Below are 27863 nucleotides of genomic sequence, written 5' to 3' on the forward strand. Positions count from 1 at the left end.
TAAGAAGAAAAGCTAGCTTTTTAAAGAAGAAGGACAAGAGAAAAGAGAGCAAATAAAGAGAAAAGAGAAGGAAAAGAGGGCAGAAAGACTTTGTTCTTGCGCATACTTCTCAACTGGAAGGAAAATTAAAACAAATACTGCTAGAGCCAAAGCTTAATCTATAGAAGCCATTACTACCCTTACAGAAGAACCAAGAGATTGCTTGACAAAAAACGTATGTAGCTTAGGGCTATGCCTGGGAATATTAGAGGGGGAGTGGGGTTGAATTGTCACAAACATGATTACTAACGTCAGAAAGAGCGTATAATTTGAAATTATATGATGCTAATTTTTTTTGTTCTAGTTTTTCTGAAAACTTTTCATTTCTGGTTGAATTTCCTTTAAGTTGTGATGCCACAACTGTTTTTTTTTAGCATTAATGGTTATGTATTTTATTACAAGTCTTATTTTATATTACGCTTTCCTGTTTTACTAATGATGGTTCTTAGATAAAGAGCCGAAATATTCATTTAGAAAAAAAATTATGGTCAAAGTAATTCCTCGTTGTTCTACTTTTTGTTATTTGTATTATGTTTGTTGTAGCTTTCACGTGTAATCCACCAAAAGGCACAATGAGGATACTTGTTCTTATTTTTGATCAGATTTCATTAAAATTCGACAAAACCTTTTTACCTTTCCGCTTTTCATAACCACTTACTATATTGCCAGAAGAAAGTATCATATGAAGAATTCATTTCATAAAAAAAAGGAAAAAATTTGTTTCTTTTTGGTGGTACACGGGTGTCAGAATCAGGAAGAACACTCTCTAGACAGTACTTAAAAGTGTTAATCATTGATTGGTCCTTCGACGCAGACTCAATTATATAGATAGTCAATACTCCATTTACTTCTGAATTACACCGAGTTCTAAACGTATTTTCCAATTTCTCGTTTAACGAAATTGCTTAAAAGAAAAATACTGCAAGTCAAAAAATTAAAAAAAGGATATTTATTCATTAAACATTGAATGTTACATTCACAATGGAAAAGTAGGTCTCATAGTTAATAAATACAGGCTAAAACCCTAGGGGGTAAAAGTCATACCCTAGGGGGGGATATACTAGGCATGAACCCTCCCTGGAATGTGAAAGATCACCCAAAAATACACTGTTTGGAATGATAGGCTGAATAATCCATTTTAACATAGAATCCTTCTCCTCAAATCAAAATGTTGAGGAGGACTCTGGGCATATGATTCACAAGTATGTCATAAGGAATGAAACTATATCCGTTTCTTAGGAATTCAGTAGATAGAAGCAAAAAATAGCATATGTATCTTACCAGGGGCTGATCCAGGATTTTTTTTAGGGGAGGGGGCAAAATAGGTTGATCCAATAAACTTGCGTTAGCAGCAAGTTTAATTAACGTAAACTTACGTTAAATAAGTAAATTACACTACTTTAGACGACTTTAGGGGGGCACGCGCCCCTCGCCCTCCCCCTGGATCCGCCATTTTGATAGGAATTTAAAACACGCCTTTAAAACTACATATTGACGGTGCTGTATCTTTACTGGCATCCTTAGCGGTAGAACCACAACAAATTTTGGCGTTTAAGCCTTAAGAACAATTTACAAGGAAATTTATTTATTTATTATAATAGAACTCAAATATTTTCCTCTTTAACTAAAGTCAAGCTACTTTACAAGAAACCTTCCGATTTCACACCTGAGTATAGGAAAGTGGAATAAGAGATGTGGTTATTCGTCCCCTCAAAGACGTTCCATTCAGCCATTTTTTTTGTCCTCAGATAGTATAAAGTTGAGAAATACTGTCTTAAACAACTGACAAGGATGAACCACTGTTTAGCATAATAATTTATTTACTCTTTAAGCATACCACGAACCCGATAAAAAAAAACAAAAAAAAACCATCGAGTTTTTTAGCAAAATATAATAACCTAAAAGTTTTTAGTTGTTTTTGCGTATACATATATATATATATATATATATATATATATATATATATATATATATATATATATATATATATATATATATATATATATATATAGAGATATATATAGATATATATATATATATATATATATATATATATATATATATATATATATATATATATATATATATATATACATATATATAAATATAAATATATATATATATATATATATATAAATATATATATATATATATATATATATATATATATATATATATATATATATATATATATATATATATATATATATATATATATATATATATATATATATATATATATATATATATATATATATATATATATATATATATATATATATATATATATATATATATATATATATATATATATGTATATATCTTTTTGTGCACCTTAAACAGCAGTAATCGACAACTTTTAAAACACTTCTTCAATGTGACGAACTAAAAACCCTGTCACATACGTATACTAAAAATAAATATCCGCACACAAATTATAAATATATGCCTGTTTCCTACATATTACACCGCACCGCAAATGCTACCTATTGCACACCGCAAACAGCGGAACATGTATCTCTGTTAAAGCTCATTCACATTAAGATTTTACTGCTTTGAAGTTAACCCTGTAGGGCGATCAAAAAAAATCACCATTCCTGCTATAATTCTTCTCCACTAATTAATTTGAATCGTTCCCTCCTGAGGATAAGAGTTAAGATGCAGAGAAAAACCGTACTCACACGGAGGGAAGAGAATTTGGATTTTATCTCCCCCCCCCCAAATCCGTGAAAATTTACCTAAAAACTCGTACTTTTCGGTTATTTAGTCTTCTTTGGTTGTTGTATAGTTAACACCTTCTGTAAAAGCGGCTCTTTTATATCTAAAACAATAAAAAACAGAAAAAAACTAATAACATTTTTGTGATTGAAATTGTGATGTTTAGGGTCACGCTAGATGGCACTGATTGTCTTTTTTTCCTTTTTTAGTGACAAGCTTGTGTTTCCATTCCAACCAGTTTTTCCTACCCTTTAATGAAAATTTACATTTTGTAGCTTCCAAATGCCATGAACAATAAGAACATAAAAATCAGTATAAAAAAGAGAACAAATTAAAAATTTTATGCATCTTTAGGTATATAAAAAAGGGTTATATGACATAAGCAATGTTCACAAACACGAAAACACTGCCGTATAATGAGGATTAGTAAAATATCATACATTGACTTCGCTAATGTGAGTGCATCTGGAAAATTGCTACGATGTTCTATATACTCGTGATGCTATCCAGATCACTTATTGTCTTGGTTCTGAGTAACTTGTGTTGCTTAAGAAATAAATTATTGAAAAACCTGCCCGAGGCCACCGTTATGGGACAAAATGAAACTTAAGGAACCATTCTGCAAAGTCGGCCTGCTACGCAACCCTAAGAAATTCTAACACTTGGAAGGACAAAGCTCGAAATGAAAGCCAACTGATTTTGGTCCAACATTATAACATTATTCACTTTTCCCATTTTACAAAATTTAATGTACTTTTTTACCTTGCAATTTAAAAAAAAGATTCACCAAAACCAGGGTTCAGTAAGGCACTTTATTAATAATCATGGTTCAATTTCCGAAAAAAAGATAAACATTCACATGAAAATCAAAATGACAAATGGACGCGTGAAGAGTTTCGGTTAAAAGACAGCTTTCTCTCCAGAAAAATGTCAAAGAAAATATCCTTACCCTCATGGGTTTTGAAACGACGCACTAGAGCACATCTGTCTCCAGAATTATACTTTAAACAACACTCAAAAAGGCTAACTTAACAGGTTTGCAAGAAGGTAACACCAAAACTTCTCTTTCGCTGCATCATCTCGATAAACGTAACATGGCAAAGTTATTTCACAACATTAGTCAGATTCTCTCAGAAAAACATCGTATTTCACTATTTTTTAACCAGAAATGCCTAATAGCTGTACTTTGAAAGTTATTGTTTCATCTATAACTTTAGCAGCAAGTTCAAGGTCACCAAAATAGCGTCCTTGAGTTGTTGGCTTGAAATAGACGGGAAATTTTAAGTAGCTATTTGGATGAACAGACTTTTCCAGGTGGGAGTTGCGGACCACAAATCCAGCGGGAATATCAACCACCTGAACCTGAAATGAAATATTTCAACTTTACAAAATACGAGAAACCAAAGATCCAAATACCACCAACCCTTAGTGGGAATGAGAGGGGAGTACAAAAACTATACTATGAGTTCCCAATGTTAAATTCAAACCTTGTTCAGCCACAATAAAGTAAAAAAAAAGTAAAAAAAAAATAATTAAAAAAAACCTCTTAGTAAAAAAAGCCATGTGTGGAAGCTCTGACAGCTGGAGTTAAATCTTGCTCGTCGCAAGACCTTCCCCTTTTATAAGCACCAACTTTTTTGGAAAATATAGTCAAGAAGCTATGATGTTTTTTGCCATTATATTAGCCTTAGATAGCTTTCCTCTTCAATATGTTGTTAGTTACAGAAACAATAGTAATCATTTTTGGGGGGTGGGGCTCCCAACCAATCTCCTTATTTCCTTCTGTGTACATACGAGGCGTGTTTTTTAATTAAGGTCCGTTTGATCATAAGTACACAACAAATGATTATTTTAAAAAAGTAAATTTATTTTCAAAAAGTACATACTTTACTCTATTTAACAGCATAGTTGCCAAGTTTGTTATAGCACTTATCATGCCTCTCAACTAATTTTAAAGTAACCTCTGTATAAAAACTTGCCGCCCGTTCCGGTAACCAGGAATTCCCTTCCGTTTTTACTTCGTCATCATCATTGTAACGGTTGCCACTGAGGTGGTGCTGGAGGTGGAGAAACGTATGGTAATCACTCGGCGCAAGACCACGCCTGTTTTGTGGGTTATCTAAAACTTCCCAGCCAAAACTGTCCAACAAATTACAGGTCAGACCAGCAGTATGAGGTCATGCATTGTCATGAAGAAGGACAATTTCCTTTGTCAGCACGCCAAGTTTTTTTTTTTCTTTTTTAATCGATCTGCGGAGCTTTCTGAGGGATAGACAGTATGGTTCTGCATTGTTAGTGGTTCCTCCCTTGGATGAAGTCGCCTAAAAAACACCATGCCTATTCCCAAACACCGAAGCCATGATTTTGCGCTGGGAGACAGGATATTCGGCCTTCAAATTTTCAGGGGAGTGTGTGTGTTTCCATTCCATGTTCTGTTGCCTCGATTTGGGCTTGATATGCGAAACCCATGTTTCGTCTCAAGTTCAACCGGTTGCCATCTCAGTAACAACCGTTAAAAAGATGACGACGACGTAAAAACAGCAGTGAACTTTTGGTTATTGGAGCCGATGGCAAGTTCTTATAAAGACTTAATTTTAAAATTAGTTGAGAGGTATGATAAATGTTACAAAAAACTTGGTAATTATGTCAAAAAATAGATAGAAATATGAACTTTCTGTAAATAAGTTTACTTTTTTGAAATAATTTTTTCTTTCGTTATTACATTCAAACGGACCTCAATTAAAAAGCACACCTCGTAGTATGACGAGAATCTATCAAAGCCATACATCTAAGACTACATATTAGAAATTGTCCATTACTTATTATAGAATATAAACAATTATTTATTTAGTAGTTCGGTTCAGTTTATCGATTCAGAAATCGAATAAATGATTCAAGTTTATTCAGTTTGATTCAGTTGATTCTATTTTAAAGTCTCTGTTTTATTGTAATATGAAAACCTTTCAATAATAATAGGAAGTTTTAATAATTATTAAAACTTTAAAACTCATTATTCCAACTCATTAACACTAATGATTAAAACTTATTATTCAAACTCATTAACACCAGTGATTAATACTCATTATTTAACCATAATGATTTCCATAATAGCAACATACGAAAAAGCTTAGTGATTCATATAACCATTGTTTTTTAAACATCCCCCTAAACATCCACCACTGTTACACCCGTTTGATAACCTGTATCGACATAGTGTATTTTAATTTAATTCAACATCTCCCTCAACATTCCCTGAAAATTTCACCTTAATACCATAAAGCTTCAGTTGCAGCTGTAATAGCAGCTGTAGTAGTAGTTTTAGTAGCAATAGTACCAGTTGTAGAGGTAGTAGTAGCAGTAGTATGCACAGTACCTTTTGGCTGGTTCAGCATCATCCTTGAAATATCCTGAAAGTTTCATCGTAATACCCTCAGCCGTTCCTGGGATAGTACTGATACGCCCTTTTGACAACATGCATACACATAGTGTGTTTTGATTTAATTCAACATCCTCCTAAGCCATCCCTGAAATTTTCACCTTAATACCCTTAGTCTTTGTAGTATTAAAACAGCAAATAAAAATCCATAGAGTCCACTTCGTTCTTCACTTAGGCAGCGCTATTGCAATGCCTATGATTAATAAACCTTTTTTTTTATTCTATCTCTAATAATAATACTCCTTATAATGATAATATTTATTTTGTTTAATAGAAAACGCTTCCAGGTTTATTTTGCCACCCAAGAATTTAAAACTTAATCAGCCTTATTTATTTAGTAGAAGCATACCTTTATTTGAAGGGGAGGGGTGGGGTATGTAGAAGAGAGTCCACTCCGTGAAAATTTGGAAAGTTTATAGCTAAAAAAGACACTTTTTCTGGTTTCAGTCCCCCCCCCAAAAAAAAAAATCTATGTTGAAGCGCCAAATATTCAACCCCCTTATCACTTTCACTTAATCTTTTTTAGAGTAATTCAATATTTTTGTCTTAACCAAAAATCAAGAGTGTCGTAAGGTAAGGTTTCGAGATCATGAACGAAAAGTAAAGAGTGTCTTAAGGCAAGGTTTTTGAGCTCATGAGCGAACTAACTCCTAAAACTTTTGTTGGTCAAATTCTAGATGAGGGGTTTTTTGCTATCTTGGAAAGTGGTTGAATTTGGTGAATAAATCTTTTAGGAACATTTTCTGAGCCTAAACTATGCACTGGAAATGCCAATTAAAACATCTACCTCCAACCCTTCCCTATCCACAGGACACTGACTTTTCATGAACTTGCACAAATTTTGATTCGTAAAAATGATGATTTTAGAAATAGATTTACAGCATAAACCAGGTCCAATGAAAATCTTTTGGGTCTCATAACATGAGACCCATTTTAACTGACATGGGTCTCATGTTAACTGAAATGAGTCTCATGTTAACTGACATGGGTCTCATAACATGAGACCCATGTTTGGGTCTCATCCAATGAAAATGTTTTGGGTCTCATAACATTCTGCGTTACAGAGTGTGAAAGAAATAAGAAAACTGCATCGTAGTCTTAATTAATTTGACATAAAAAAAAAACAAAAAAAACACTAATGTGGATTAAAATCCTACCCAAATCATTAGAATTTTTCTCAAATTAGAGTAAAAAAAATAAGAAACTAAAATTAAGGAAAGTCAAAATTCTTCCAAAGGTTAAAACATCCATAGACGGGTCTTCCATCACCATTAATATACTTACAGTCAGGGCTTCCACTATCCCCGAATTTTCGGGGATTTCCCCGAAAATCTATATGTCTCCCCGAAAAAAATTTGGTTCCCCGAATCACCGAAATTTCCCCGAAAATCAACCAATCACGGTGTCAACCCTAGGGACTACCCCTAGCAAACGTTATTTTACATACCATAATTTATAACTGCTCTCTTGTTCGTTAATGCTCATCTCCTGTGTTACTTTCCATAAGAACCAGATTTATATAATTTAAGTATAGACGGTTCTTCATATATTCACAAAAGTATCGTTTTCCTGAATTTAGATTAAACCATTTCAACCTGAATGCAGTATTCCAAATACTAATAAGATTCTTGCATTTATGTCATTCGTGGTCAAGACAATCTTGACAAAATTAGACACAAATTTTACTTAAGGTTGTTGAACGCTCGGTTGGATTTTGGGTTTTGAAACTGAACTTCTAAAGAGGAAGAATTGTTTTGAAAGCCGAATCATAAGTTTAAATTTTGTTTTCTTTTGCTATTTTTGGTTTTGGACATACTGTATCAATTTTTAATACTTAATGATTGAAGGCATAGTACATTGAAGGAATTGATCTTTTTGCAAGGAATTCTTACCATTTAAATTTTTTCTTTGATTCGTTGTGTAAAATTTAAGTTTTTTTCTTTTTTTTTATCTGAGAATTGTATTTTTCAGTACTCCCCTCGCAATTATTATTCTGGTCCCTTTACCCGTGTAATATTTTCTGTGGGCGTAATATTTTAAACTGTAGTTTTAGGACCTTTTTACAGTCTTGCAAAGCTGTTAGTTAGGCGAAGGAAATTTCACTGAAAATATGTTCTGTTCAAATTCGGGATAGCCAAATAAACTTATTTCAATAGCTAGGTCTACCTTTATAACTTCTAATGCGTGAACAATTTTAGTGATCCTGTAACAAGGTTAATTACGAGATGAAAAGAGAACAATTTAAAGAAATCGTGGAGTAATTCATTTTATCGGGAAAACTGTTCCTAAATATCTTATTATTACCATAAAAAAGGCAACACCCCCTCCCCCTCCTAATGAGGCAAAATTTAGCTATGTAAAAGGTCGGGGAGTAGGTGATTTAAACGGAAGTGACCCCAAAAATATTATTCATAAGAAAATTTCCATTACAGCTTAAAGTACAAATTTGGTTATTTGATTCATATTATTTTCTTGTCAAGTGTTATTTTATTTTCGGAAATATTTATCACGAGCCGCTGGTTAACACTCCAAAACAATGTTACTGTGAAGAAAAAGAATAAGTAACTTTTGCAGTAGTTGCGGCTTATAGCTACCATTTCCAGACATTTGCTGGGCTGATATAAAAATGAGACTGTAATAAGTATTATATTTGGAACATGGATGGCCGCAGGGTTGGTGGGAGGGGGGGGGGGTTAATCGGTGACTATAGAGTATTTATGAGGTAACCAAAAGAAAGGAAAGCATAGTAGAAACAAAAAATAAATAAAAAATATCTAGAAACCACAAACAATATTGTTTTTAAATATTATTAATGAATTGCTGAGGTTAATGACTTAATGAAAAACTGCTGCTGGTATTTACAGTTCACATGTGTTTACTATTTTTTTTTTTTACAATTTTGAAGTTTTTGCTGCAATATCAGCAATAAGTGTTTTCAGCTATGGTTTCCAATCCTGTGCTCTGGCTCTAAAACCTACTCTGTAAGTCTTGATTTACTACGCAGATCCAAGCCCTACTTAAGCCTGAAACCGAAGCTAAAACCAATTTTGGCTCCCGAATTTTTGCGACGAAATTCCATTTTGTTTTTCCCCGAAAATTCCCCGATTCTTGAAGACTTGTCCCCCAAAACTCCCCGAGTTTTTAGGGCTTGTCCCCGAATTTCAAGATTCGAGAGTGGAAGCCCTGCTTACAGCATTGATTCAGAGTTCAGAGAGTTAAGAGCAATTCAATCGGATAAAATACAGGATTAAATCTGGACTGTTTGCGTAACCAATTTTTACCTGTGTGTGGCTTTGTGCTAAAATTGTGATTATGTTTTTTTGAAGACAAAAAAAATAACTTATTGCTTTGTTACGATACTACATTAAATTAAGGACTACATTTGTACATCGATAAGATCCAAAGTGTGAAAATGACAAATCAAACAATAGAGGCCGAGAAAATGCAAAATGCCCAGTTTTTGCAAAAAACTAATTTCAAACTGGATTTATTACCAGCACTTTCAGAGAAAGTTAATGCAATTCCTGGACTTTTGGATGGCTTTGCTGCCTTACAGGTACAGATGAATAACATTAGTACACAGCTATCTAGCAATGCTAAGACAAATGAAGAAATTAAAAGAGCTGGAAAATGTGAAATCAGACCTAGTAATCACATACGAACGAGCTAGAAAAGAACAAATATACTCTGCAACACCCTGGCGAGTATACTGTGAAGCAAGAAATAATGGATTTATTAAACCGTACTATGCCATCTCTCAAAATAAGTCGAGATGATATACGTGACATTTTTAGATTGAAATCAGGGCCAGTAGTAGTGAAGCTAAACTCGGTCGAAATCAGAGACTACATCTTAATAAATAGTTCCTCATTGAGAAATGTAGGTCTATCGGTGGCCCCAGATTACGCGGCTAAACAAAGAGAAGCCCGTAAACACTTAAAGGAAATTATGAATCTTGCACAGAACGACGGCCGTAATGCAAAGTTACGAGGTGACAAGCTGTTTATCCAAGGCCAACTGTTAAGGTACGATGGAAGCGCTATGATTGAGGTTAGAAGTAACTTGATGCCAGTTAAAAATCTTGGTCTACCTCCTAGTGCTAGGCTCTCAAATTACCCTGCTGTTATCCCAATGGAGCTAGATAGTGATGCCAGTGATATTGATGCTGAGAGAGTGATACCATCAACAGCCTATTCTCAGGCAGTATCGGCAACTAAAAGACCTGCTAGTGCTGTTATTAGCCCTAATGATCTACATCGACCAGGCCCTCGTAACGTGGCACCCAGAGGAAACCATTCTCCAAGAAAAGGACTTAACAAAAGACATCACAGTGGTTTTTCCCGTGATTTTGTTGATAATAGTCAGCGAGTGCTAACAGATATTTATAGTTGCAGTCGTGAGCATTACCATTTTGCCTTTTCCCCGACAGAGGCCAGGAACGAGAAACTCAAAGAAGTGGCTAGTGATATTAATGCACTGACGGAAAGCATAGACGCATAGGAAATAAAGAGCCATATACTGAGTTTAGTGTCATGGAACATACAAGGACTACGTGATAAGTTGCCTTATTTATATGATTTATTACTTTTGATTGATGTGATTTCGTTTATTGAAACATGGAACGATCATTCTCCTATATCATCTCTCCCAGGGTATTTGGTTGAACAGGTTGTGCGTAAACCAGCAAGAAATAATAGACATTATGGTGGTATTTTGGTTTTGATTAAATCATCAGCTATTGATGGTTATGAAAGAGTTAATGTAGTAGATCTGAAAACTTACTTTGGCTGCGTATTTTTTTTTAATGTGGGAAGAGATTAATTTTGGGTGTTGTGTATATCCCAGTAGTATGTACATATTGAATTTGCCGCCTTTATGTTCCTTCCTGTGTTATTTGGGGCCTTTACGTTCCTTGGCAACATTTCAGAGTATGTACTTCTGGATTTTGGGTCTTTACGTTTCTGCCAGTGCTATTTGGGGCCTTTATTTTACTTCCTGTGCTATTTGGGGACATTACGTTCCTTCCTATGCTATTTGGGCCCTTTACGTTCCTTCCTATGTCATTCGGGGCCTTCCTATGCTCTTTTCAAAGAGAGTGAGTATCCTCTCAGATGGCCTTATACTTTGGGTAGACTATGTTCCATCTTGTACTAGTTAGGAATTGCATAATATGTTATGAAGGACATGTTTTTCTGACATAATTTACATAGACTAGATTTCTACTTCATGATCTATATTGTATACATGTCTTTTAGAGAAAAGCCATGTCAGAAAACCGGTGCGTCTTGCTTAGCTGCCAATATATTCAATTATTATTCTTTTGTATATATTCAAGTTTCAGATTAGAATTTTCTACAGTTTGAATAGTTCATTCAATCTATCAGTATCAATATTTTTGCAATCATTTACATAGATATGGAATATTCTAAGTGACTTCTGGTGAGTAAAATTTTCTCATTATTATAATAAAAAGAAATCTATTTTTTGTCTCGCCATTAAGTTAAGGAAGAATTTCCTTACTTACGCTTTTTTTTTCACCTTGTTGTTACCTCTTTTAAAAAGCTTCCTTCTTTTGAATGTTAATTAAACACTCCACGTGTTTCAATTTTCGGAAATATTCAAAAAAGAGAGGCAGGTTCACTTTGATTTTGACTCATTGTATATGAAAAATATAAATATAATTTACATATTAATTTTGGCAGACATGAAAGGTTGCCCCCCTCTTCAATATCATGCTCTTTACACTTAAGTTCAAATTTTGTTCGAATCACAAAGGTCGGGTTAATTAGAATAGATATCTCTTTTGAAAATGCTAAAAAAAAATAAGCGTATAGGGTGAGATATAGGCTAGAGGACGAACCCTTTATATATTTAATAATTTTTTAGTTTAGGCTATGTCCAGGAGTCTTTTTCTTCCTTTTTCTGTGATTTTAATTATTTCGTAATTTAGGTATATAAGTTTTAAAAGCTTTACATATAATTGTCAACTTTTTGTGTTTTGATACTATGGAATTGAAGGCTTACCTTGTCACAGTTACATTCTCTTGATTTTTCGAAGTTCATTTTGAATTTCTGTCGTGAAATGCAAGAGTTGGAATATTTCAGTAATGTTTTGTAGTGCTTTACCTTGTCACAGTTACATTCTGTTGATTTTCATAGTTCATTTTGAATTTCTTTCATTGAAATGCAAGAGTTGGAATATTTCAGTAGTGTTTTGTTGTGCTTTACCTTGCCACAGTTACATTCTCTTAATTTTTCAAAGTTTGTTTTGAATTTCTTTCGTGAAATGCAAGAATTGGAATATTTCAGTAGTGTCTTGTCGTAGTTTACCTTGTCACGGCTGCATTCTCATGATTTTTCAAAGTTCATTTTGGATTTCTTTCGTTGAAATGCAAGAGTTGGAATATTTCAGTAGTGACTTGTTGTGCTTTACCTTGTCACAGTTACATTCTCTTGATTTTTCGAAGTTCATTTTGAATTTGTGTCATGAAATGCAAGAGTTGGAATATTTCAGTAGTGTTTTGTTGTGCTTTACCTTGTCACAGTTACATTCTGTTGATTTTCATAGTTCATTTTGAATTTCTTTCATTGAAATGCAAGAGTTGGAATATTTCAGTAGTGTTTTGTTCTGTTTTTTATGTCCTTCATAACATATTATGCAATTCCTAACTAGTACAAGATGGAGCTTAGTCTACCCAAAGTATTAGGCCATGTGAGAGGATACTCACTCTCTTTGAAAATAGCATAGGAAGGAACGTAAAGGCCCCAAATAGCATAGGAAGGAACGTAAAGGCCCCAAATAGCATAGGAAGGAACGTGAAGGTTCCAAATAGCATAGGAAGGAACGTAAGGGCCCAGAATCCATAAGTACATGCTCTGGAAAGGTGCCAAGGAACTTAAAGGCCCCAAATAATACAGGATGGAACATAAAGGCGGCAAATTCAATATGTACATACTACTTATCCCTCCACAAAATACTTCGTATATTCGAGAAAATACTTGGGAAATATTAGATGATGAAGTGTCGCTAATACAATAAAGTTATAGTGATTTTTAGTGCATTTTGATGGGGGATTTTAATGCTTACATCGGTGTTGAGGTTGAGGTTCCAGATTTATTAATCCCATATTTAGGATATATGGTCCCAATTTGTTGCAGAATACCGTAAAGTAATAAGGATGAAAAAAGAAAAATAAATGTTTGGGGAAGAAAGCTTCTGGGGCTTTGCGGGGAACATGGTCTGATTATTGCGAATGGAAGGTTTGGAAATGATAAGGGTCTGGGCGAGTTTACTTGCCTTTCGGGCCCAACTCCAAGTGTTGTAGATTACGCGCTAATTAATACGAAATTTGCACCTGAATCGATTGATATGGATTTACTAGATTTAGTTGGATCCGATCATAGAGCTATTAAGCTTGAGCTGAAGAGTGGGATGCTTCAGGATGATGGTCCTCCAGTTAGAAATTTATGTAATGGGAAGCATAGATTAGACGGTTTAGGAAAACGAACTAGATATGATTTAACCGATAATGATTTTGAAACATTTAAAAGGGAGCTTATGAAGTTGCATGTAACAAATAAGTTGAAAGCGTTAGAAGAAGATGGAAAAGATATACATGATATAATTATGGAGTGAAATGAATTTATTTGCAGTTGTGCAGAATCGTGTAACCTGAACAAAAAAGAAAAAAAAATGAGCGATATTTTGATTTGGAATGTAAGTTAATGAAAGAAAAGGTCAGATTAGCCGAATATAAAGATAAAAGAAGAGATTATAAAAGGTTAATAAAAAGGAAAAAAAGAGCTTGAGAATAATAAGAAAGTGGATATTGGAGATGATTTTAGAAATAAGGATTTTAAGAAGTTTTGGGGTTATATAAGGAATGATATTGGAAATGAAAAAGGAAATACCCAGGTGGCTCGAGACGCCAATTCATGGCCTGATTACCTAGAAAGCTTGGAAGGTAATTGTGCAGAAATACAAGAGGTAGCACATACCCCAGAGGTGGTTGTTTATGAAGGAACATGATTATGATTTAGTAGGGAGAGCGAGTAATGATGAGATAAAGTTTGTATTCAAGAATTTAAGAGGAGGTTCGGCTGCGGGTGTTGATGGTGTACCAATAACGTTATTTAAGAATTTTCTTTCAATATTTATGTCGATAATTGTTTTTCTTTGTAATGAGGTGTTAACTTCAGGACAATGGCAAAATGAGTGGAAGAGATCACTGCTTATGCCGCTTTTTAAGAGAGGTACCCCGAAGTTGCACATGAATTATCGTTTAATAGCGCTTGTCCCTGCTTTAAGTAAGGTAATGGAGAAAATACTAGATACTCGGCTTTCTAAATGGTTAAATAAAAATAATATAATACATGATGAACAAGGAGGTTTTAGGACAGGGTACGGGACGGTAGATACAATATGTACTTTAAAGGCATTAATTGGTAAATATGGAAAGGGAAAAACTTGTCTTTATGCGTGATTCCGGGACCTCCACTCGCTATTTGACAGTGTCAACAAAGAGCTATTGAATAGTTCCCAGTTTGGAATTTGCCTCCCTTCATTTGTTTCTGAGTCTGCTGGCAAGTGTGCATATAATTATGAACGGAATCAGGATCGTTGATAAATGGTTTTAAAGGTTTTCACTACTAGGCTTGGAGTATAACAGGGCACTTCTGATTCTTCTAAATTGTTTTGCATTTTATAAATGATGTCGTTGGTTTTCTAGAGAATAGATGGGCTCAGAAAGTTAGTCTAGGGACCCATAAACTATCACTTTTATTATTTGCAAATGATATTGCTTTGGCGGCTAGTACACCGCAAGATCTGCAGACTATCTGTGCAAGATCTCATAGAAGAATATTTGCAGATGAAAAAATTAAGGTTGAATGTTGAAAAGAGTGAAGTTGTTATTTAAAAAAAAAAAAGCAAAGCAAGTGGCGAAGATAATTATAGATTTAAAATTAATAATAAGGAACTGAAAGTAAGGAAAAGAATAAAATATTTAGGATTTTTTTTTTAATCGGAAAATGGAAGTTTAAAGAGTCATGTTGATGAAATAATTAATAGAGGCAAAGTGGCCATGTCTGCAATTTTTAGAAATCCGACGATAATGGGAATTAAAAACCTAAAAATGCATAAAAGAATATTTAGTACAAAATTTTACCAGTAATAGAATATGGAGCAGAGATTTGGGGCAGAGAAGCAGCACAGAAGTTAGAGTCCCTCCAGCTCCAATATTATAAAAGACTGTTTGGATTACATCAGCCAACTCATTCACAGATTCTGAAAGGTGATATGGGCCTGCTTTCGTTAAAACTACGTAGGTCTATTTTGATGCTTAGATTTTGGTTGAAGCTCATTAGGTGTAATGAAGATAGACTAGTAAGAACAGCTTATTATCAAATGTTGAGTTATGGTTCGAAAACGTCGTGGCTAACCCAAATTAGGTCATTACTAGAAAGAGTGGGAATGCCTTACTTATGGAATGACGGTCTTGGTTCCCGTGATCTACCAACAAATTTAGTAAGCCAGGTACGATTTATCTTAGAAAGTCAAGAAATTCAGTATTGGCAAGGGCTGGTTTTGAATTCCGCTATAATGAATCATTATAATCAGGCTAAACCTAGTTTTGGCGAGGAAATTTATTTTAAATTTAATTTACCGGCTATGATTTTATGTCGATGGATTCAGCTTAGGGCGAATTGCCTTCCAATCCAGAGCAGGCAAATGGTGTTCGACAGGGGATAGTACATCCTGAAGATCGGTATGTGTGTCCTCTTTGCAGAGATGAGGACGAAGATTTGGACCATTTTCTCCGAAAGTACCCGGTGCTCTCTGATTTAAGGGAAAATTACTTACATTGGATTGTTTTGCTGCCTCCTGGTATTTTACAAAGTAGTAATCCAACCACAATTTTTCGTGTTGGTGCGTACATAGAGAAGGGATTAGAAAGAAGGAAAAATTTTTACAATTAATTATTGTTTATTTTATAGAATTACATTTATTTCCTCCATAAATTACCATTAGGTATTTTTTTGCTATGTATCATGTTAATTTGTGTTTCGTAAATCGTAATTTGTTCTGTTGTGATTTCTTTATTTATCATAATTTTTTGTGTGTATATGGCTCTTGGGCTTTGGAAATACACGATCTATCTATCTATCTACCTAAACTTACATTGATATCAATTATTAATATTAATTAATATTAATATAGTAATTTTAATCAATATATTAGTTTATTAAATTATCATTAATTATAACTAATATATTAATGTATTTATTACTAATATATAGGGCATTAATATACTTATGAGTAATTCATTGTATGAAACAAACAAACAATAAGTCCTAAAATATGTAAATTTGATATTCTTAATAACATTCCAGTGTAGCTTCTTTTAACGTCATCAAAGTTATTGAGAATAAATCCTAGATTATCACTTTTAATGTCTTCAAGATTTTAATATTCATTACCAATGTTCCCCCCCCCCCTTTGGCTGCTTCCAACTCTACAATTCTTGGCATTAGTTTGTCATCTAATCTTTTGTGGGATAGAAATGTTGACATAAGTCTTCTGAAGCTTTCTACAAAATTTTGATGGTTGGTAAATCATACCCGCCCTACTTGGGATAATGGCCTAACCGAGCAATTCACGGTTTTTAAGATCATTTTATAAACACGCAGACCTTATGCAGATAAGTCAGTATAATGGTAATGAAAGTCTCATTCAGAAGCAGATGATCTGAGATCAATCTTGTCTATGCTAATGATGGTGTAACAATATTACTCCTACTACGGCTACTACTGCATCTATTAACAATTTACTGCAGCAATAAGCCGCCCGAGGCCAACAAAGCTATTCACGCTCCTCTTCCATCCCAATCTACTCAAAGCCTCCCCCTTTACACCCTCCTAGGAAGTTTGATTTCCCTTAAATATTTCCTTTGTCATTCTCCCGCCCCATTCAGGGACGACCTATCCCCAATCGTCCATTTTTAACCGTCCGGTTAGAACGCCAAACTCACAAGCGAAGGATTGCTGGTTGGAGTCTTGGTGGTGGCGATTCTTTGGTCCGGGGATAGTTCTGTCCTATGATGGGGCAGCGGGTTTGATCTCAGTTTGGTAATAAGGGACCAAGAATTTGGACTCAGCTATAATAACACACTGCAGGGCCGACTCAAGGACCTTAGTATTCAAGAAGCGTCGTTGATCGAATGCATACATACAACATACCTTATGTTCATCTTTTAAAGAAGGCTTTGGTTGAGAGACTTCAACTGATTCCTTAGATCCAGGAATTATAACCTATTTACTACAACCTATTGCGGAGTCAGTTCTTAAGAGGGGAAGACTATGAGGTACCTATAATCACTCCAATTCATTGCAATTTTATGGTGTATCTTGCTTTCATATCAGGAACTAAATCAGTCTATTTTTTTTTAAACTCCATTTGGTCTTTTATTTCTAATCTCATCTTTCGAAAATTGTTGTATTTTTCTATTTCTATCGACTTATTACATGCTGTAAATACATTCGAAAAACAACTCTTCTTATAACGCGTTATTAAGCTTGTTATATATCTAAGGTTTTTTTTCTGTATTGATTTTAATTTTGGACTGACCATTTTCGGAACTGATTTTAATTTATCTAATGGACCTTTGCTGTTTTTGATGAAAAATCCAAGTTAGGCAATGTTTGTTCAAGACAGCCATTTTCAAAACAAAAGTTTACTTTATTTTGGTGTATTTATTGTCAATAAAAAGAAAGAAAGAAATACTTCATATTAATTTCAATCGACAGCTAGCGGCTATTCTTTAGGATAATTTATCAGGTGCGCTTTAATTCAATATTAGTGTCAATTAGGGAGCAGAGCATATGCCCTCTCCCTAGATTTTGAAAAATCCTTTTTTTGGTATTTTCATTGAAAAATGCCTCTCTGGGCGTTTTCATCGACAGAATTGAAAAAACAAACGCAGCAAAATCCCCCCCCAAGACTTTGAAAAAAAATATATTAAAAATATTTTCACTTGAAATCCTTTTTTAACATTGTCGCCCAACAGTGTTTTTATCTTAAAATATTAAACGAGCAATTGTGAATTTTTCCTGGAAAACGGTACCATGATTTTTTCAGAAAATTGCCCCAACTATCATTTTCCGGAGTGAAAATGACCTAGATAGGTCACGACTTTGGGAAAATTCGGTTAGCGCCTTAATTTTAGAAAAACTTTTTCATGTGAATAATACCATATGAGTATAGTCAAAAACAAAACTGATAAGTAAAAGTTAATACCATTCCCAAAAAATTATATTTATGCTCTTTCACAGCCTGGATACATTTACATTCTTTTGATTTAGTAAAATTTAAGAGCAAAAGTAGTAATAGAAGTAGCCCCGAAATTTTGAACTTAATACCCTCAGTCGTTCTTGGTATATTGCTGAAATGTCTTACTGGCAACCAACAAACCAACAGTGCGTTTTGATTTAATTTCAAAGTAATATTTAGTTTTTAAGCATAATGGGCAAATTACATAACTGTGGAGGGTTGTCCTACTCAATAATCCTAGAGATATATTTACTAGACGGTTCAGCTATGCTGAACAAAATGGCTGTCTTAAATTTTGATTGGAAGTGTCTGGGAAACTTTGAGCTAAAGACGAGGGCTGATTACCCTCCAATCACTTTTGACTCTTAAGAGGGCACTAAAATTTTTATTTTTAATCAAATTAGCTCCTTTAAAATATTACTGATATTACTAGCTATGATAAAGCATTGCTGCCTGTGTCCTTATATGCCCTATATTGCTTATATGCCCTTTTAATACCTGAATGCATAGTTTATATATATATATATATATATATATATATATATATATATATATATATATATATATATATATATATATATATATATATATATATGTATAATAATTTGTTTGAACCCTCTATACATACAAAAAGTGTACTTAGAGGAGTATGGAAAAAGAAAATTATAAACACTTATAAGCACTATATAAACAAAATATATAAACACTTATCATCACAAACACTAAAGAAAAAAAAATAACAATAAAACACTAACAATAACTCACAAACGATTAATACATCCCAACGAAATATATACGACTGATTCATATCGCTGTCTGAATCTCCCTCCTAAAACACCCATCTTATCACATATCTCAAAAACGCCGTAACGTTTGGAGATATAACTTGTTACGAGACCAAATAGGAACACGAAGAAATTACTTGCAAAATTTGAAAAAGACAGACCGAATTTGTTGACGTTCAGATGTGGTAAAAAATTTCCATAATGGCACCAGAAAAAATAATTGGGGAGCAAAAAATGAGCTATAAAGCTGACCAAGATTTTTTTTTTTGTCAAATTGACCTTTAAATCTAGAAAAACGTCCATAGGACTTTCTCAACTTCTCTCTCAACTCATTTATTATTAATGACCTTGTTGTTGGAATTGAGGTCCCGAATGCAAGTCCAAGGTACTGGAGTGAAGCAATGGCAGAAATTGAATCAGGGCCAACCTTAATTTTTGAATCGAAAGGGCGATGACTACCAAAAACGAGAAAATCAGTTTTAGCAGAAGCGACTGACAGCCCGATGTCAGACAACCTGACATAAAGGCTTTTCACAGCAGCCTGCAGTGATTGCAAATTATCAGACAGTAGAAGAATGTCATCTGCGTATGAAAGGTGATTTGTGCGTCAATGGATGACTCGATAAGAAAATGCGGTATTCTGCGGGTTGCGCAGCGGATTGCATTGTTAAATATTGCTGGACTTAACACTGAGCCCTGTTTTGCTCCACGACGCACGGAAATTCGGTTGCTATAAAGATTTTGCACGCGGACACGTATGGAAGAGTTTTGGTATCATTGCCACAGGGAGGCACAAATGAATGGGTTTACCCCACTCCTTAAAAGTGCTAAAACAGCTTGGGAGTGTAGGATCGAATCAGATGCTTTAGAAATATCTATTGCACAAACTCATAAAGGTTTCTTCATTCTCTCATACCTCTCCAAAATAGACACGAAAACCACATGTGCATTCCCAACACCAAGACCCGCACGAAAACCAAACTGATGATCTCCATGGTCACACCTATTCGAAATTTTTAAAAGAAGAATCTTTTCAAATAATTTTTCAATAACTGAATAAACTATAATTGGACGATAAGAGTCACAAGATTGAGGGTCCTTATTCTTTTTTGGGACACACGTCACAATGCCCTCACATAGTGAAGCAGTCGGTACGAATTGCGGTTCAATACAAGCTTGGAAAATTAGCGCCATATGCTCAACTAGTTTCGCAGTACCATAAATCAAATGTTCTGATTGGAGTCCGTCAGAACCAGGAGCTTTGCCTTTTTTAAGGAGACCAATTAACATGAAATCTGGCGATGGCGTGATAAAAACAAGATTCCGGTTATGATCTAGTGGAGAAAAATGGTGTAAGAGAATCTGCCGAAAAGTGGTGTCCAGTGGTGGGGGGCTATCAGAGAATAACGAGAAGTGTTTTTCCCAGGAAGTTACATCAATAGGGTTAGAACTCGAAAATGACGATGAAGTGAACTTTGATCCATAGTATCTGCGGATGATTTCGGATATCACGAGATAGAATAGATACTCGCCTTCTTTTGAAGACCTGTAAAGCTTTCCGGGACTCTCTTATAGTTGATTTGAGGATCCTAAAAATTAAACCAGATCTGGGGCGATCACAATCCCCCCAGATCTTAAACAAAACTTGTGACGGTTCTTTGCAAGTTGTAGCTCTGGGTCATCGCTCCAGCCTTTTTTCAATGTACCACTCCTAATTCTCTCAGATGGTACTGCCGTTGAGGCGGCTACTTTCATCGAATGAGTAATCTCAGTAAGATAACAATCTAGATCTTAGCTGCCACCATTCAGCGTTGTAGAAAGAAGGTGAAAAGGAATTTTGATTTTAGACAGCATAGAATCCAAAACACTTTGATATAGCGATATACCGATATTATCCCAATTCATCTTCCAAAACCACTGAGGCTGTTGACTGACTTGTGGAACAAACAAATTCACACAAAACTTTAAATGTAAATGGTTACTTGTTAACATATTATCAGAAAGGCCAACGATGACGCTCTGGAGTTCCGGGATATTCGAGAGAACAAAATCAAGATCAGAAGTGGAAGCAGAATGGTGAACGTAAGAGAAAGATTTGGACTTTGAAAACAAAAATATTTCGCTTTGCATTGAAGAAAGGAGCAATTGTGTAAAAGGTGGAGCAGGATCTTTGAGGTGGAGCTGGTGGAGGTGGATCTTTGAGGTCTGAGTTGAAGTCACCACATATGACAAGCGATTTATTTGATGACTTAACTTTATGCAGTAATTTTGACAGGGACGCACAAGCTAAAGCATATTATCGGCTAGATGTAGAATTTCGATAATTAGTTGGCATATAAACACATACAAGAACAAAACTACCTAAATCAACTGCGAGGTATAGATCTCTAGATTCAAACAACTACATTTAAACTTCTTATTTACAACAGCTAATAAGCCACCAGATGGACGGCCAGTAGTATTTTTAGCAGGTCTAATAAAAAATAAATGGTCAGACGAGACTTCTAGCATCGGAGAATTATCCACATTAAGTAAGTGTTCGGCTAAACAAACAATATCATACTTAAATATCATGTTCTCAAGAGTTCTTAATTTCTCCCGGGCACCATTAATATTCTGAAAAAATACAGAAACTATTTCACTAGGACTAGAATCAAAATTAACACACACGGTTTATAGTTTCATTTCTAACATCAGGCCCTCGAACAGGTAGGTGTTTCTGGACTTCTGAGCACGACAGACTGTTGCTTCGGTGACTGCCACTACAGTTGGCACAGGTAAAGGACTGCGCCCGACAACTCCTGTCACGGTTGCTATGATTGCCGGCACATTTGCTGCATTTAGTTGGATTAGAACACTCTCTAGCAAAATGACCAAAGCCTTGACAATTGTGACATTGCATCGGTTTCTCGATTGGCAACGTAACTCGAAATAAGCCATATTCAATCTTGATTCCGTGTTTAACAGCACGATTTAATTCATCTTTCGATATGAATTTTCGCTGGACCACGGATGTGTTACCGAATCTGGTTGCACTATTCACACTGCTAACAAGAATAGGTATTTGTGAAACGTCATAGTCTTCGGTCCATCCTTATAATACCGGCATACTCGTGCCTCACTACCTTCGCTCGAATATTTAGCGTGTTCGGTATTGCAGCAACAGCAACAGCCGCTGATTGTTCGTCACACATATGCATTATTATCTTATCTTTTATAGCCACAATATGCTGGACCTTATCGGCAAAACCTAGTTTTTCCACAAACTCACGTTGATAAACAGGGTTTCGAATATTCCAGTTGGTCGGAACATTGCTTAACACAACAGGAACAGAAAGTTGCGCTTGAGCTGGCACTGACGGCCAGATTACAGGGCCTGGGGGCTGCATTGAGGTTTCCTGCTTTTCAACGAGAAAATTTAACATTCTCACGCACCCGTTTAAACGAGATGCTACAATAGTGCTTGGTTCATTAGGGATAACTGGTACATCACAAGGATCAACTATAACAAAGAAGGGTAGTTCCTCCTTAAGCACTAAAACAACACTCAACAGATCATGAAAATTTGCCAAAAATATTGCGCTTGGATGTGAACCCCTGCGCCTTTCAGGAACATCAGAATATCAAGGCACTTTTGCACACACCCTGAGCCTGCTTTATCGCATCTTTTGCGAAAATTTTGATGCGATCTTGATAACTGTATCTTTTTCTTTTGTTATGTTCCGCTGCAGAAAATTCAAAACTCGGCACACATGTATTGAAACCACCATTTTTTTGGTGGTTTCTTTCCTCCCGCCACCACTATTGCAGCGTGATTGCCTATAAATAGCGGCTTGCCTAATTATATTCCCACTGATTTATGGCTAAATCAAATGTCTAATTTCTTACTAAAAACAAGTCAGACAAACAAGCGACCTTTTTTGTTACTATAAGCGACCTTCATTTGTTAAGCGATTGCAAAAAAAAAAGTTCATAAAAACTTGCCAAACAGCTTTTGTTTAAATCCAGAAAAAAGTTGGTTTTTCGTTCAGAATGCAGTTGTTCACGGAATGAATGCTATTTCAGAACTCATATATATACATATAAATTTTTATATGTATATATTCATATATATACAAAATATTTATACATATAAATTATATGTTCATGTAACCTTTAGCATAGATGTTTGTGTCTCACAATATTTCTTCCTAGAGATCTGTTGGGTTACGGGTACCTAATTGTTTAAAAGATGTGAAATGTGTTGTTTAACAATTTCATTGCGATTTAAAAAGTACATTTGGCCACATGAATATGGTTCAAAACTACCTTCAATGTTATGTGTTGGGTATGCCGTTAGATTGATTTTGTCATAAATTTGTCTAGCTATTTTGAAGCTGGAAAAAATACGACTTTTTTAGGATCGATAATTACTTACGTTCAATGAAGCTAAAGTAAAATATTAATTCAAATTTCGTAAAGAGTTGTTCTTGGAACTCTTTAGAGAGCAAGTGATGTCCTATAACAGGCCACACAAATTCATTTGGAAATTATTTATGCAGGAATGCAATTCGACAAAGCAGGCATCATTCCCCCAAGTAAATCATCTTTGTTGGCTACTTTTCCTGTGGGATAATCTAGGACTACACAGTGAATACATACAGAGGTGAAGGGCCCCAATGACTTGTAAATAACACTTGCGTAGTTTACGGCATCTTTGTAGGTTTAAACAGGGTTTTATGCCATAATTTTTTGGCATCAAAGATTGTGATGGTGCTGTTCTTATAACATAATATTTATTATCGGTACTTGTATACATAATAGTACACACTCGAGAAGTGAAGTTAGGTTAATCCTAATTAAATATACCAAAATATAGTGAAAATATAATACTTTGGAAACAAATTTGGGCTATATTTTTGCACATTAGCGGAGAGGGGCGGGTAAAATATAGCAGGGGTGCATGAAAAATGTGTTAGCTACAATTATTCTGCATAATATCATGCAAGAATTGTTTTCTAACTTCACGCTGTCCAAATAATTAAAAAAAAATTAAAGTCTAACATGACACAGTTTTTGACAAAAACTTAATTTTTGGCCAAAACTTAATTAATTATTGACCAGGTCGTTTGTTCTTTATTAGGACAACAAAGATGACGATCATGATTATAGAATAGAATTAACCACTTAGAAAAATCGGTTAGATACACAACTTACTTGTAGATATACATACTATATACATACTAATACTAGCCTACTACTACTAACAATTCACCACAAAACCAAACCACTCAAGGCGAACACAAGCAGGGGCGCTCCTCCTCCGTCTCAGTTTACTTAAAGGCGCCCCATTAACACTATCCTAGGTTGTTCTCATTTTATTTGAATTTTTGTTTTCGACGTCCATCTAATGAAGATGATAACAACCTGCTTTCAGTTTAGCCCTAGACGGTTGGCCGAAAAGGACAATCTTCGGCAGAGAATAAGTAAGATTTCAAAAAGTCGGAAAACATGAAAAAGCTCACATTCAAATTTCAGGTTTTAAAGTAACTATAATAAGACTTAAAAAAAATCGTTTTCTCGAATCTCATGTTTTTTCGAAACATGCTAACATTAAGATTGTTTTACCTGAATAGGAGAATTATAGTAGTTTTGCAATTCCACTTTCATCACAGAGGTACTTCCAGTTTCAGTCCTGGGATACTTCAATAATTCATTCACAAGCCGGAATTTGGCATTATACGGAAAACTCCTATAATAAATAATCAAATATATAAAATAAAATATAATATAATCAAATAGTTGATCAAATTGATTTCTTAAATCATTCAAATTACTGACGAAAGGGAGAAAGTGAACATCATTACGCACAACTAGAAAAGTTTTTTTTTTTGGGGGGGGGGGGAATGAGTGTTATAAGAGAGTTTTGTCCAGGGAAGCACTGGCTGGATAGAGAGAATCTGAAAATTACACGAAAAAAAGTATAAAATGATTAGTAGGAAATGGATACTGTCATATATATTTTGGTATTGCAAAAATACATATATTATTATACAGATGGCACCTGTCGCGGCTCTAGGCCTGGGCAAGGGGGTAGCTGCCCCCTTCCCATTTTCTGAGATTAAATTCCTTTTGTTTTATATTTTACAATCCTATTTAAGGTACTAAATTGACTAAAAAATTACCGCAATTGTAATTTTTGTATAGCTTGTCCCCCCACTTTATGAGGCCTAAAGCCACTACTGGACAGCATTTTAAAATATGTATAACAAGAACATGTATAAATATGGACACGAACGTAGGAAAATTAATTGAAATTAATTAAAATCACAAGACATTCAATTTACATAGCAAACAAAAGAAACAAGCACAAATCTCAAAATGGATCACAGGCCCTAATTTCCTACTTAGTTGCCTATACAAATAATAATTAGATATAAAAGTGTAAATTGCAATGTACGTACAAGCCTTCCCTAGATAACATGGCATGTACCTGACAGGGGAGAGGGGGTTGGGCAAGGGCGGATCCAGGACTTTTTTAGGGAGGGGGGTGCAAAATAGGTTGATCCGATAAACTTGCGTTAGGAGCAAGTTAAATTAACGCAAACTTGTGTTAATTAAGCAAATTACACTACTTTAGACTACGTTAGCGGTGGCGTGCGCCCCCTCGCCCCCTGGATCCACCAATGGGTGGGGAGTTGTTCAAAAAATTTATTGTAAAGTTTTCTTGGGAGGGAATACCTGCCAAATAAATCTACTGCAGTGAGATTTTTGGCCTAGCCCCCCTCCTACAACATCCTACACTCCTTAAATAGCACACGTATCTTTTATGCATTCTCGTATTTCCGTTTCAATGCAGACCTTCTCCAAATAATCCTGAGTATGAACCCGAGAAAGAAGATAAGATGTTACTGGTGAATTAGTGGGAGGCGGGTGGGCAGACTGATTCTTCCCATGGATCCTATAAAATTAACCCCTACCCCGGAGATCACAATTCTTCCTGGGCTTTCCCAGGAGTTGAAGACCAAATACTAATAATACTATCACTAATAACTCGCAACACTAAGCTGCTTGAGATCAATAAAGCTGCACACACTGCTCCACCACCCCTGTCTATTCAAAGCTTCACTTTTTCCCCCTTCCAATTAAGTGGCTTCAATGTTATATAAAATTTTATTTAAAATAATGTAAAATTATTCGTATTTCAGACCCTTTTAAAACCTTTTCCACGGTCATCTGACACTTTTGGCAAATTGGGGAATCAGCTTCTCCAATTCGGGTGAATTGATTCTGAAAATTTCCAATTCCTCTAATGGCTTCAATAGACATTCGTAGTCCAGTTCTTTTAAGACCTTGTCCACCTGAGGTTTTTGTCAAATTGGGGAATCAGCTCTTTCAATTTTAGGCAGATGATTCTAATTCCCAATTCCTGTAATGGCTTCAATAACCATTCTTATTTCAGACCTTTAAAATACTTTTAAGACCTTTTCATTGGTCATCTGAAATTTTTGGCAGATTGGGAATCAGCTTTTCAATTTTAAGTGAGATGATTCTGGAAATTCCCAATCCCTGTAATGGCTTCAATAACCATTCGTATTTCAGACCTTTTAAGTCCATTTAAAACCTTTTCCACGGTCATCTGAAAGTTTTGGCAAATTGGGGAATCAGCTTCTCCAATTCTAGTGAGATGATTCCGAAAATTTCCATTTCCTCTAATGGCTTCAATACACATTCGTAGTCCAGTCATTTTAAGACCTTGTCAATCTGAGGTTTTTGGCACATTGGGAAATCAGCTCTTTCAATTTTAGGAAGATGATTCTAATTCCCAATTCCTGTAATGGCTTCAATAACCATTCTTATTTCAGACCTTTAAAATAGCTGTAAGACCTTTTCCTTGGCCATCTGAAATTTTTGGCAGATTGAGAATCAGCTTTTCCAATTTTAGTGAGATGATTCTGGAAATTCCCAATCCCTGTAATGGCTTCAATAACCATTCGTATTTCAGACTTTTTAAATCCTTTTAAAATCTCTTCCTTGGTCATCTGATATTTTTGGCGAATTTGGGAATCAGCTATTCCAATTCCAGTGAGATAATTCTGAAAATTCCCAATTTCTGTAATGGCTTCAATAACCATTCGTATTCCAGACCTTTTAAAACATTTTACTTGGCCAATTGATATTTTTGGCAAATTGGGGGATCAGCTCTTCCAATTCAAGCGAGATGATTCCGAAATTTCCCGATCCCTGTAATGGCTTCATTAACTGTTCGTATTTCAGACTTTTTAAGTCCTTTTAAGACATTTCCTTTGATCATCTGAAATTTTTAGCAAATGGGGGAATCAGGTCTTCCAATTCTAGTGAGCTGATTCTGAAAATTCCCAATTCCTATAATGGCTTCCATAGCCATTCTCATTTCAGACCTTTTAATTCCTTTTTAAGACCATTCCCTTGGTGACCTGAGATTTTTGAAAATCAGGGAATCAGCTCTTCCAATTCTAGTGAGATGATTCATAAAATTCCCATTCTTGTAATGGCTTCAATAACCCTTCGTATTTCCGAACTTTTAAGTCCTTTATCT

The 27863-nt window shown here is 34.8% G+C and overlaps 1 protein-coding gene across 1 annotated transcript in view; it reads right to left on the reverse strand.

Annotated features, from left to right (window-relative positions):
* Nucleotides 1–2368: 2368 nt before the first annotated feature.
* Nucleotides 2369–27863, reverse strand: part of LOC148942506 (uncharacterized) — a 103467-nt gene continuing 77972 nt past the window's right edge. Inside the window, exons 6-7 of the mRNA XM_089102289.1 lie at nt 24914–25037; nt 2369–4119 (exon numbers count right to left, since the gene is read on the reverse strand). Of these exons, the coding sequence (XP_088958415.1) occupies nt 3916–4119; nt 24914–25037 (328 nt within the window). The 3' untranslated portion in view covers nt 2369–3915. The remainder of the gene's footprint in view (nt 4120–24913; nt 25038–27863) is intronic.

This window comes from Artemia sp. Qi Xiang Cuo, chromosome 16, assembly GCF_049724085.1.
Source record: "Artemia sp. Qi Xiang Cuo chromosome 16, ASM4972408v1, whole genome shotgun sequence".
NCBI classification, from domain to species: Eukaryota; Metazoa; Arthropoda; class Branchiopoda; order Anostraca; family Artemiidae; genus Artemia; species Artemia sp. Qi Xiang Cuo.